Source organism: Rhinolophus ferrumequinum, chromosome 22 (genome assembly GCF_004115265.2).
Source record: "Rhinolophus ferrumequinum isolate MPI-CBG mRhiFer1 chromosome 22, mRhiFer1_v1.p, whole genome shotgun sequence".
Taxonomy (NCBI): Eukaryota; Metazoa; Chordata; class Mammalia; order Chiroptera; family Rhinolophidae; genus Rhinolophus; species Rhinolophus ferrumequinum.
Window position 1 is genome coordinate 400,968 of NC_046305.1, and position 14,081 is coordinate 415,048.

The window sequence follows — 14,081 nt, forward strand, 5'->3', positions numbered from 1 at the left end:
CAATAACGTCCCGCTGCCTGCTGATTGTGTAATTTGGAATCTGTAAGTGTAAAATGCTCTATGTTTCTGCTCTCCCCATTTTTGAAATCAGATTGCAGATTCTGGCACATGGAGCCAGCCATGAGTTGAAATGCATGGCAAACAGCAACAGAATCTCGTGACATGACATCTCAGATGAGGCCTATTTCACGTCTACCTAAGGGAGATACTTAATTAAACAGAATTAGTTAGTAAGATTGGGTGAAACCAGAAAACCTGGCCTCTCTGAAAGTGTCTAAATTCACTACAATTTCATTCGCATCAAGCTGATCTCACACCGCTGGTACAGAACAGTACTTACATAGTGTGTAAGTAAAAAGGAGTTCACTAATCACAGCACGAACATCATTTCTCACACGATCACACCTGTTCTTCTTGCTAAAAGTTTACAAGCTTCAATTTGTTTCATCCCAAACCGCTCCACGATTAAGTCTGGCCGAGTCCTCATCCGGGAAAGCAGGAGAGAAAGGTGAGATGCCGGGCCGCAGGCTACATACGGAGGACCATCACTCCTGCCTGCGCCCCGAGCTGATTTCACTTATTTTCCCTCAAATTTAAACCAACATAACTTATCAATTACATCTATTTTATTCCAACGAACACTTACAATAAGGCAACTCAATATCAATAGTAAAGAATCTATTTTTTCCTTAACCAGTTACCAGTTTGAGATAGGTTTCACTTCACAACTGGTAGTCCGCTTTTTTAAAAAACTGAACTGGTTTTGGAATAATTTTAAATTTACAGAAAAGTTGCAAAGACAGTACAGTGCAAGAATTCTCATCCTTTATCCAACTTCCCCTCATGTTAACATCTTACGTAACTATGGTCAAAACTATGACATTGACATTGGTGTAACTTTTTCATTTACCTCCTTTTCCTATTTCAGGGCCCAATTTAGGACGTCACATTGTATTTAGTTGTCATGTCTCCTTACCCATTTCCTTTGATCTGTGAAAGGTTCTCAACCTTTCCTGTTTTTTCAGGTCTTTGTTCCTTTCAAGGCATACTGGTCAGGTATTTTGTTCCTTTTTTTGTTTTTTCTTATGATAAGACGGGGGTTATGAGTTTCTGGAAAGAGTATCACAGGACTGAAGCTCCCTTCTAATCATACTACACCAGAGGGTACCTGTTCCCATCGTGACTGATCACGAGGGAAGTTAACCTTGCACTTGGTTAAGGTGCTGCCTGCTAGGCCTCCTTCCTGTGCAGTTACTACTGCTCCTTTTTCATACTCTGTTCTCAGGAGTTAGGTCACGAGATCCAGCCCAGAACCAGCAAGAGGGGCTTAAGCTCCAGCTCCTTGAAAGGGACAGTCTACATGTATTGTAAGGAAGAGGTGTCCCTTTCCTCCATTTATTTATTTAATCAGTCATTCATTTATATTGCCATGGGCTCATGGATATTTCCCTTATTCTTTAAGTTATAATCCAATACTGTTATTATTTATTTTGTTGCTTAAACTGCCCAGCTTTGGCCATTCAGAGCTGTTTTAGGATAACAACGTCACAAGTGACGATTTTGTAATACATGGTACAATAAGTACTTTTTTTGATCTTTTAACAGGATACCAATTCATGTGTAATGAATCTATCTCTTCACGTTATTTATGGAGAAAATATCCACTGAAGACTGAGAAGGTCAAATTAAAATAACACGAAGTTTAGTTATGTTCTTTTTATACTTGAAGAAAAACTGTAAAATAATCACAGATTGAGAAGACATTATAAGAAAGAGTAAATAATAAACCAGTCAAAACTGCTGTAAAATTTTAAGCTGTAAGAATTTTAATTGTCTGCATTTCCTCATTTCCCTTTCATTCCTTAACCCCCAGAAATCTAACATTTGATACTATGGAAACGGCTCTTAGATCACGGCTGTTAGATTAAGATAATCTGCCAAAGCAAAGCAAACCATCTACTTTCAATCCTTATCTAACTGGTCTCTGTAGCACTGACAACGCCTGACTACAAGCTCCCTTAGGAAACCCAGAGTGTGTCCCCCCTAAATATTATCTATCCTTCCTTCTCACGGCTTCAACGATCACGTCTACACCTTTTATCTTCAGGTTTGATTTCTCTTTTGAGCTACAGACCCACTTATCTCGCTCAACAGCATAAACTCAATCCATTTTGTCTCCAGCCTTTTCCTTTTGCGTGCCTCCTTTGTCACATCACCATTCAACCAACTGCCCAAGAAAGCTGTCTGAAGACACTCTAAAATCGCTGCCCCTTTCCTTACCGCTTTTAAAAATCTACTATGAAATCTACTTATTTTCGTTGTTTCCCCGAAAATGAGATCCAACCAGACCATCAGCTCTAATGCGTCTTTTGGAGCAAAAATTAATATAAGACCCGCTCTTATTTTACTATAAGACCAGGTCTTATATAATATATAATATAATGTAATGTAATGTAATGTAATGTAATGTAATGTAATATAGTACAGTATAGTACAATATAATACCATACCGGGTATAATATAATACTGGGTCTTATATTAATTTTTGCTCCAAAAGACGCATTAGAGCTGATGGTCCGGCTCGGTCTTATTTCGGGGAAACACGGTACTTCTGAAAAAATCTCTATCACGGCCTTATTAAAACCCCGTAATATTTCGCTGGGACAATTTCCAAACTCGTCCACCTGACGTTTCTCTAATCCGTCCACCATACAGCTGTCATTCTGCTGCTCTAAAACCGCCCTTTGCCTACAGGGTAAACTCCAGACTCTTTGGTACTTGTATATAAACCAGGGGCTTTATGATCAGCCCCCGCCTATCTTTCCAGCCTCATCTTGGGGCCCCGTACCTGACTACTCACAGGTACCCAAGCACAGTACCTGACCCAGAGAAGCTATTTCTCTGTAAGAAACAATCTTCACCCTCTATTCTTCGCACACCCAACTCAAAACCTCTTCCTAGCTCCTTTTAAGTGAATCCCTCTTTCCTGTGCTCCCCAAAACACTGTGAATATTTCAATTTTAGCAGCTATTGATAATTACATACATGTCTGTGTTCTCTGCTGAACTGTAAACGTGAGGGCAGAAATAGTACCTTACTCCTGCTTGTACTCCTTGCATCTGGCAACAAGAGACACACAGTAAGTGCTGAAGGGACAGCTACCATCATACTGGTCAGATGAAAAATCAAGTATATAAAGTTTTGTCTGAACCAAACAAGTTCTGACTTTCAAAGTGATCCAATTAGAAAACACCACATGCCTTATTTAGTACTTTTTACTTATTTTCCTTAACTAAAAATCTTTTCCTCAACTGGTTTTAAGAGGACAGGTAAATCAGTTTTCATGTGTACCTGAAAAAAAGTTCCTATTGGAAAATAAAGTCATTCCTATCCACTTATCAAAAGAGTAATTGTGAAGAAGATGGAGAGATTCCAAGATATAGACCAGTTAACACACAAGAATTTAGACGTGTGATATAATAACGAATACATTTGTTCTTGTTTTTTCAAAGAAAAATTTTTAAGAATATATCTGTTCTTTGTCTCTGAGTCCTGGCACAGAGCTTCAAAAATCTTTGGAATTTCCTGAGGGATAGAAGTGTCTTTCTTTGTTATGTCAAAGAGGTGACTTTAGGTGGACCCCGAGATAGCTTCAGGACAGGGGTTGATTACTACAAAGACCAATCACATGATCAGAGGGAAGAAATTCTGGGCCAGCATCAGGTACAGTGGATGGAGGGGAGCTAGAGATTGCGTTCCAGTACAGGGCCACTGGTTTAACTCCACCACACCTATGGAATGAAGCCCTAACCAAAACCCTGGACATACAGGGCTGGGGAGCTTCTTGGCTGGTGAACACGGTGGTGAGCTGGGTGGGAGGGCCACCCCCCAGATTCCACTGAGAGAGGGCATGGGAGCTCTGTGTCCCCTTCTTGCCCAGACAATGCCCTCTGCATCTCTTCAATTTCTGATCTGTATCCTTTATAAGAAAACTGTACTTATTCATAAATACGTGGTATTAGTAAATTCTACCAGATTATCAAACCCAAAGGATTGTGGGAAATCCCAAATTGGTAGCAGGCTGGCAGAAGTGTGGGTGAATTGCAGACGATGAAACTTGCAGCTGGCATCTTAAGTGGAGGCTGTCGTCCAACAACTTTGCTCCTGACCTTTGGGGTCTTCCCTGACTCCAGGTGGGAGTATCAGAACTGGAATGAATTGTAGGACAGCCAGTCGGTGACAGAGAATTGGGGTCAGAGCAGTGACATCACAGCGGTCTCAATGTTTTTGTGTGTTATTTTTTAAAAGGAGAGAGCAAACATGGCAAGTTCTTGTTCCTAAAGTACGTATCTTTGCATTGGTTAGACTTCCCTGCTGTCCCACTCCCTGAAGACCCTGAAATCAGGCTCACATTCCTCCTCACCCCAACTCCTTTGACCGGCCCCCTGGGTAACTTTAATGCCCACGTAGATGACACATTCAACAACCTAACCTGTCATCTCACCTCACCTTCATCTCAATTCCCCACCTGTTACAAGCTCCTTCTCACAACTCTTAAATCAGGGGCCTCTAACTAAAAAGGTTCCTTGGAAGCCGATACACTATTTCAATTGCTGAACGGGGCCATGTAACACACAGGGAACAGGACTGAGGCAAACTGCAGAATGCGGGGGGCTGCCAAGGCGGAGACCTAGCCATCGATGACATCCAGCAAATGTGGATTGGCAGATGTTCTCATTTCTTTTAAAAAAAGAAGAATTCTGAAGTTTTACATGAAACCTCCGTATTTTTAAATTTTAGCAATCAATTTTTTAAAAACTGTACAGATCATCACACAAACCAAAGGCTAACAGTTTTTATCCACGATCTGAAATACTGCAGCTCCTCAGAGCTGTCCCAGGCTCTCCTTTTCGTGTTCGCCATTCTCTCTTAGGGAAATACCACTCGTGTGATGGTCGATAGATGATTCGTAAGTGCACAGTCTATTTTTTATCGTGTTTCTGCAAAGGAAACTTGCTCATATACAACGGATAAACAGCAGAATACCAGGATGACATGGCAGCTGTAGGAATTCACACGATTTTCCAAACACATTCATGTTTAGAAGCAGCGGAACAAAGAGAACACTAACAAAAACGAAACGCCGAGGCAGTCCGTCCCCAATGCACGTTCATCCTCCATTCTTCCTCTCGGCTCCCGCTGGCCAGACTTTTCTACAAGGCCTTATACTGTGTGGTTTCCCCAATCTTCACAGAAGAAACAAACAAGGGCAACGCACCAGAATGAGCTCTACCTGGCATCTCTTCATTTCGCTGCCAACGAAACGCTTTTGTGTCTACAACTCAGCAGATGCATCCCTTCTTTTCACCTATCAGGCTACCTTCATAATTTTCCTAAAATGTCCCTATGTTTACTGTAGTACTTTTTTTATTTATTAAACAATTTAAAGTCCTTTTAATGGTTGCTGGTATTTTCTAGAATTATTATTTTTCTTGGTGCTCATAGGTTTTAGGAATCTTTCCCAGAAGGCCTTTGATTTTTAGTGAATGATCCCGCCAAACAAATTTTTCAGAACTCAGAGTGAAATGCCCGTATGTCCAGCTCAAGCATCTCTATTGAGCTCCGCAACTGGACGTCCAACTGCCTGCTCCACAGCCGCCCGAATGTTCCCCCGGCTCAGGTGTGTAGCGTGTGCTCTGCCTCAGCCTGTGGATGAGGGCACAGCACACACCCACATGTTCACACGCGGTCCGCGCCCACCTTTGTGTAGGGAACACCACCCACCTCACCCAGACGACCGCAACCGCCTGCAGCTGCCTTCCCTACAACCACTTTTGTCCTCTACAATTCAGTGCTCACACCAGAGCCAGGATGAACTTTTGAAAATGCAAATCTAAAACCAATACTCCCGCGTCCTGTGCTCTTAGTATAAAACCCCAAATCTTGTCATACGGTCTGGCCCCTTTCTTTCGCCACAACTCTCACCATTCCCTTTTGTAGCCCCTCTTCTCCCACGATGACACCCCCACCCCAAGGCTTTTAAATACAGAAGCTCCTTGCCAGCTCCGGATCTTCAAAGTGTCCTCCGTTCACGCCTCAGCTCGAGAAACTAGTGGCTCCTCATCTTCCAAGTTTTAAGCCGTAACTAAAAACTCTCATCCGCGCAGGTCAGCGCCCCCCTTCATTGTTCCCCCTAACACTGTACACCAACTTGGCAGGAGTCTGCTCAGGTCCGACTGTTTACGTGCTCTCCTCGCTATGGTTCACGTTCACTACGTTGCCAGCGAATGAGCGAGACCTCAGGCCTTTACTCGCCGCTAGTATGTGCCAGGGACTGGAGCTGTGCGAGGCGCGCTGGAATTCAGGAAGTACGTGAATGAGCGAATGAGGAGTCAATAAATGAGTGGAATTCTGTTTACCTGGCTAACTGCGGCTCCGCCTTCAGCTAACAGGTTAGGGTCCCTCTCTCGGGATCTGGCTGAGTGAGGCCCCAGAACCCTGTACTTTCTCCTTCGCTTCCACAGCCCTCATGGCGATTTGAATGACATTAACGTGCACTAAGGACTGTCTGCTCCACTCTGAAGTTCCCTGAGAATAGTGAGCCCACTGCCCTGTTCCCCCTGCCATCACGAGACCCACAAAGCAGAATGCCTGGCAGACAGGACATAATCCACAACTCTTGTTGATTAAATATATATTTGTCATAAATTTGTTGAGATGGTTACTAGACTTATTGTGGTGATTGCTTTGTAAGGTATATAAATGTTGAATCACTGTCGTGCACCTGACACTAATATAACATTGTATGCTGAATGTCAACTATGATTAAAAATTAGAAAAATAAAATCTAAAAAACAGTAGTGAGTGAATGATTATAATTAAATACCTTATTAAAAAGTCCTAGATTACCTATCTATTATTAAACAAATTTTAAAGATGTGAAAAAAAATTTTTGTTGTTGAGTGAACCTAATTAAAGTTTAGGATTATTTTTCCTTTTTATTATACTACATTGTTAACAATTAAACAATGCTCAGCTTCTCCATCAAGGTATCTTTTATTTTTCAAGTTTATGAATAATGAAAACTAGGAACAAAGATTCTTGTCTTTGAGGGAGCTCATCATTTCCTCTACTATTCAGCTTTTTAATCTTTCGGGTGAGTAACAATACCAATTAGCCTCTGTGTGATTACTATGTGCAAATCACTTTGATTACACTATAATCCCATTTACTTCTTATAATACCCTTTGAATCCCACTTTATAGGAAGGGATATTGAGGCTTAAAGAGTTTACTTGGAAAATCCAATAAAATGTATGGACCTTCTCTTAAAAACTACACACAAGCATACACGCATGTAATTTTCCTTATAGCACCAGAAGTTTTATGGATTTCCTAGAGTTAATTTACAAACACATAAGTTTGAGATCTTTGCTAAAAAACTCCTGACTTAGAGAGCTTCTATATGAATGGGCAGTGCTTCCGCTTTCGTGTTTCTACCTTCTTTTCAATTCTTAAGACACTTTCTAGACATTACGAATGCATTATCTAGGTTGGTTTTATGTCATTTTACATGAATAGAAGCAGCTTCTATAAAGTTACTTAAAGGAACTGCAAAATGAAGTCCCTCTGAATTTTCAGTTACATTTTGTGAAGCTGATAATTTGGATGCTTAGATTTTTGAGACATACGGAATATTCTTCCTGCAACATGGAAGCATTTATAATTATCGCATTAGTATACACTAAAAATTCTGCATAGCTACTAACATATCTATGAGCCATTCCTCACTAAAGAAACTGTGTAATAGCCTTTTTGAGTTAAGAAAGATAAATTACTTTTCCTGGTTTTGAAAAGATGAGTATGAATTAATGCAAAGACATGCCTTATCTCACTTCTCACATCTACTGAAGATGAAAACTTCCAAGATGACATTTCAACACACATTTATAAAAACAAAAGCCAACAGACCTACTCAAAGTTCATGTCCATGTGCCAGGCAACCAGTGGGCCCAATTATCGATTTCTCTAACTCAGCGACAGGCCGCGAGGGCCCCCTTACCTGCCGAGGCCTGGGCTGGCCTCCCGCTGGCAGGCAGAAGCTCCTTCCTGTGAGGCCGACTAAGTGACGCATCCTGTGCAGAGAACAGTCCGGGGCTGTCAGGTAATTTCTTCCGGCCACTGGAGTTAGGGTTTGAGACTCTGCAGCTGCCCACTGCGCTTGTGAAAAGGTTTGTGTGTTCATCGCTGCTGGCCAGGTCAGAATTGGGAGTGAATCCGCCAAGGGATAAACTCGGAGAACTTTCCGAACAGTCAATCTGTAAAGGTGTCTGCAATCCCAAGGCCAAAGGATTAGATTCTGAAGGCTCTCGGTGGACCCACGGTTCTTCTCTGGTTATTAAACTTTTTGAGGGAGAGAGATGAGGGCAGGACATGTGACACCGGTGCTTTTCCTTATGCTTGTATCGCTCTCCGACAGTGTCCTTTCCGAATCGATAGCGCTTTAGTGACTCCAGGACGGATCTGGAAGAACCAGCGTCCATGGAAACCTGGGGCTGCTCGGAGGACCGGTGTTCTCTGTGTTTGTGCCGGTGCCGGTGTTTGTGCTCCACCATCCAACCATAGGCCATCTCGGGGGGGACGCTGGGGTAGGTGCTCATGGAAAGGAGGGGAGTCCTGCTGGTGGTAAGAAAGGCCTCCTGGCGAAGCAGCTTATGCTTCTTCTTATGGTACTTGGTGGGATTGAGAAGCAAATGACCGGCATGCATGTAGGAAGGAGGGGGAAGTGGAGTGGTGAAAGAAGGGGATGGCGGAGGTGGATAGAGAGTCGGGGGGTACCTGCCATAGTAACCTAAGCCTATGGGGGCAGCGGTAAGGGGTGAGGGCGAGTAAGGCATGCCGTAGGAGGGATAGAATCCGGTACTCGAAAGAGGAAAACTAAGGCTATGCATAAAGGGCATTTCAGCCATTGCCTCCCTCATCTTAGGGGGTCTCCCTCTCTTCTTTTTTAAGTCAGGTTTTCGGATGTAGTGCAAAGGGTCTAAGGGGAAAGAAGGATGTGTATAGAAACTATTGAAGTTGATCCGAAAAATAGTTGGCAGGAGGTCTCGGGGGATAAAGTGATGGCTTCGATGGGTGATTCGAATTTCACTTAGACGACTGATTAATTCCTCCAGCTCTGCAATAAAGTCTGGATCCTGTCTATTTCGGAGTTGCGGGTATTTCTTTTTCCGTTTCCGTTTCTGCCTTTTCATCTTGTCATAGCTGAGGTAATCATGATTCCTGCGCTTACACTTGTGTTTGTGTTTTTCTTTAAGACTGCTGAGGACTGTCGAGGTTTCGGGGGGGATCAGAGACACGTGCTCAAAAGAATGCCGCCTCTTTTTCTGCCCACAGAATTTCTCCGCCCTGTCTGAGGTGCTGTTATTGTCTGTTCCGATTCCACTGTCGCTGGGAATGGTCTCATCACTGTGTGACTCACTAATGGGAGAAGGAGTGGCTTCTTTCAGAGATGTGAGCTCACTCAAATGGGAGGGAGAATTTGGCAACAGAGTCGGAGGAGATAAGCGCCTCCTCCCCTTGGAGGCCTTCTTCATGGCCAGAGTCGGGATCACACTGCCCTGTCTGGAGTGTAAATGCAAGTAGGGCACCGCACTGGGCTCCACGAAGCCTGCGTCGCTGCTCACAGGGCTCTGCCCCCCGCTAGCCCCAGAGGACTGGGAGCAAACGGGGGACGGAAGGATCTCGGAGCTACTGGCAGACGAGGGCAGTAAAGGGGGCAAGGGCTGTCCGAATGCTGACCCGGCTGCCTGCTGAGCGGTCTGCTCAAGAACAGCAAGGCTGGCGGGGCTACCAGACAGAATGCCATTTAAGACAGTTTTGGGTTTCCGGCCCCTCCTTTTTCCGATGTAAATGGTTCCTTTCTTGCTGACATTGATCTGCTGGCCCAATTTAGAGCCGAATGTGGCAGCAAGACTTGACACGGTGTTATGGAGCTTGGATTGCACTTTCCCTTTATTACTTGATTCTACAGAGCTTGAAAGAATCTGATTCAACAGTTTCTTTCTCTTTAAAGTCTTCATTTTATTTATTTTGCGGATAATTGTTTTCATCAACTGTCCATTGTTTCTCTTTGCAATTTTTTTGTCTGGGTCCATCTCCAGGTCCCTCATACTGCAGACGGGTGGCCTGGGACTGTCATCTAGATCTTCTGGATCTTGCAGCTGATCCTCACTCTCAAAGAAATCACTGCTACTGCGATGGTGCTCACTTTCCGACTCGAGCTTGCTTGGACTTTCGGTGGCAACAAATGGAGCCACTGACAGGACAGGTGGCTTCATCTTGACTGGGGACCTCATCTGCCTCTTAGGTCGGCCTCTCTTTTTCGGAAAAGGAGACACAGACAAACTTTGTTTGAAGGAAGGAATTTCAATTTCTGGCTGCAAAATTGGGGGTTCTTGTTCTTCCTTAGACTGCAAAGAGAAAACTTTGGAGGCAGGGATTTTTAAAGTCCTTTTAGGTGGACCTTCCAGTTGCGGCATCTCCTTCGATTTAGGTCTCCCTCTTTTGGGCTTGTACATATCAGACAAGAGGTCACTAGGGACACACATGCTGGAGGACAGTTTGTGAGTAGCAAAAGACTTATGAGATGGTTTTTCACTGTCAGTCAACAGAGCAAGAGACGGAGTGGTGGATTTGCTCAGCTTTGGCAACCGGCGTTTCAGGAAGTCGTGATCTACAAATGAAGATGGTCCAAGGTTTTTCATGAACTTGGCTGGCTCCGAGTTACTACTTGAAAGTGAGCTACAGGAAACGTTTTTAAAAAGCTCTGATCTTTCTAATTCTAGCCCTTTTGGGGACCGGCATGTGCTTCTTGCCACCACTTTAGTCCACCGAGTTTTTCTTCCTTTCCTTTTCTTTAATGGTTTGGACTGCAAACTAGAGCTCAGGCTCTCAGCAACTTGGCAGTGTTTGTCAGATGCAGTGACTGCACCCAGTTTTAGAAAGGGCTTGCTGCTAAATAAACTAGTGAAATTAACAACTGAAGGGGTAATTGTATGAATACTGGATTCAGAACTCAAACTTGGCTTTTTTCCCAGAGAAGAGCTTATTCGTGGAATATCTATATGTGTAGTTTTGGAATCACTCAGTTCTTTATCAATACCTTTACATTCAATACTCATGCTATGACCTACAGACCTATGACCAATGTTCAAGTGGGTACCTTCCGAAGTAAATTGGTTCTTTCCACCAGATTCAGAAATTTCTTCCATTAGTTCTGTGGTAGGACTCACAAGTAACGCGTTAGGAGCCAACTGTGAAGAACTTTCAGGTGGACTTCTGGTTAAAGGATTTACAGACACAGTAGGTGATGGGGAAGGGAGAGTGCTTTCTCCTACTGCACTAAACGGGGATTTAGCTGTAGACCCGTCAGAAGCACCTCCCATCTGAAAGTCTGGAGAAGTGCAATATGTGGGAGGCTGCTTTTCATGCTTTGAGGTTTCATATGAGCCCCTATCACTGGATGAGAAACTGTCTTGCTGAAGGCATGTTCCTTCACTAAACATTTCCTTCTCTAAATTGATGATTTCTTTTCGAACTGAGAACTTTTCCAATATGCTTTCTTTACTCTGCCGTATGACGCTCTTCTCAAACGTTTTGCTGGCGGCACTGTCCTTCAGGGATTCAGACAGTTCCTGGCTCTCATGACCACTGATGTTTGTGCTACAAGAAGCCCTCAGGGGCTCCTGAGTGGGGAGCAGTGCTTCGGCTTTCAGGTTCAGGGCCTCTTTACTGACCAGTCCTGCCACAGGACAGCTCACTAGTCTCTTGCCAATGTCCTTACTAACTAATCCCATTGCTGCATTTGCAACAATCTTCTTTGCACAATCCTTGGCCACGAGGCCAACAGTGGACCCCAACTTCTTTCCTAAGTCTTTGTTAACCAGTCCAACCACAGTGCCAAATCCTAGCTTCTTTCCAGACTCCTTAGTCACCAAACCTGGGACAATCCCGATTCCTAGCTTCTTCCCTGAGTCCTTGCTCAGCAGTCCCACTGTAGTGATCGCCCCTGGCTTTTTGCCCAAGTCTTTATTAATGAATACCGCTGTAGTGCCAGTTCCTAGCTTTTTCACAGAGTCCTTACTGACCAGTCCCACCGCTGCATTGAACACCGGCTTCCTCCCAGGATCCTTAGTTACCAAGCCCAGTGCTGTGCTGATCGCGGGTTTCCTTATGAAGCCCTTGTGTATTACCCCAGCCACAGAGCCGACGCCCGCGCTCCTGCTCAAGCCCTTGCCCACCAGTCCTGCAGCAGCAGTGCCAGCCCCCAGCTTCTTCGGTTTTGTCTTGGAAGACTTGGAGGGAGGACAAGTTGCAATAAGCTGTGCCAACTTCTCCGTCACACTCGTTCCTCCATTAAGTAACGCTCTGTCCTTTAAGTCAGGATCCCGGCCACCAACCAGAGCGGAGGCCGCTGCAGTAATGTAATCTGTCATTTCGGAGTGGACTGGAGAAAGCTTCTTAGACAAAGGATTGCTTTCTCCCTGAGAATGAAGATGGATGCTTTCTTCAGACTGGCATTCAATGGCGGCAACATCACCTGATTTCTTGTACAATTTTGAAGGGTCCTACAATTTGAACAAGAAAAAGGTTTCAGAGAGAGAGTAAAGCTTATACCACTTCAGTTTAATATTACATTGAACAAACTAATCAATCACATGTCAGATATAAGATAGGCAATAGTGCTTTAAAAAAAAAAATCTAACTGAACTAGAACAAATAATCCTAAAATTGATATGGAATCACACACACACAAAACATGACTAGCCAAAGCAATCCTGAGAGAAAAAACAAAGTTGGAAGTATCAAGCTCCCTGATTTCAAACTATACTACAAAGCTACAATAATGAAAACAGCATGATACTGACACAAAAACAGACACACAGATCAACGGAACAGAATACAGGGCCCGGAAATAAACCCACATGTATATGGTCAATTAGTCTACGACAAAGGAGGCAACAAAATACCATGGAGAGATGACAGGCTCTTCAACAAGCTGTGTTGGGAAAACTGAACAGATACATGCAAAAAAAGAAAGAAACTGGACCACTCATATACCCCATATACAAACACAAATTCAAAATGGATTAAAGACTGAAATATAAGACCTGAAACCATAAAACTCCTAGAAGAAAACATAGGTAAGCTATCTGATATCAATCTGAGTACTATCTTTTTGGACGTGTCCCCTCAAGCAAGGGAAACAAAAGCAAAAATAAACAAATGGGACTTCATCAAACGAAAAAGCTTCTGTACAGTGAAGGAAACCATCAAGAAAACAAATACAACCTACTGAATGGGAGAAAATATTCACAAATGATGTATCTGATAAGGGGTTGATATCCAAAATATAGAAGGAACTCATACAAGTCAATTATAAAAATAAATAAACAAACAATGCAATAAAAAAATGGGCAGAGTAGATAAAGAGACGTTTCTCCAAAGAGGACACACAGATGGCCAACAGCATGTGAAAAGGTGCTGAACGTCATTGATCATCAGGGAAATGCAAATCAAAACCACAATGAGATATCATATCACACCAATCAGAATGGCTGTTATCAAAAAGCCAGCAAATAATGTGTTGGCAAGTATGTGGAGAAAAGGGAACCTTTGTGCACTTTTGGTGGGACTACAAATTGGTGCAGCCATTCTGGAAAACAGTATGAAGGTTCCTCAAAAAACTAAAAATCCACCATACAACCTAGCAATTACACTTCTGGGTATTTATACAAAGAAAAAGGAAACACAAACTCAAAAAGATACATGCACCTACCGTGTCCCCCCGAAAATAAGACCTAGACAGACCATCAGCTCTAATGCGTCTTTTGGAGCAATCATTAATATAAGACCCGGTATTATATATTATATTATATTAGACCTGGTATTATATTATATTATATTATATTATATTATATTATATTACATTATAAGATAAGACACGGTCTTATATTATAATAAAATAAGAGCAGCTCTTATATTAATTTTTGCTCCAAAAGACGTATTAGAGCAGATGGT

The 14,081-nt window shown here is 43.0% G+C and overlaps 1 protein-coding gene across 5 annotated transcripts in view; it reads right to left on the reverse strand.

Annotated features, from left to right (window-relative positions):
* ASH1L (ASH1 like histone lysine methyltransferase) overlaps positions 1–14,081 on the reverse strand; it is a 115,562-nt gene that overhangs the window by 57,468 nt on the left and 44,013 nt on the right. For all 5 annotated transcript variants that reach the window (XM_033092167.1, XM_033092163.1, XM_033092166.1 and 2 more), the window contains one exon: positions 8,062–12,628. In XM_033092167.1, coding sequence (XP_032948058.1) covers positions 8,062–12,628 — 4,567 coding nt within the window. The remainder of the gene's footprint in view (positions 1–8,061; positions 12,629–14,081) is intronic.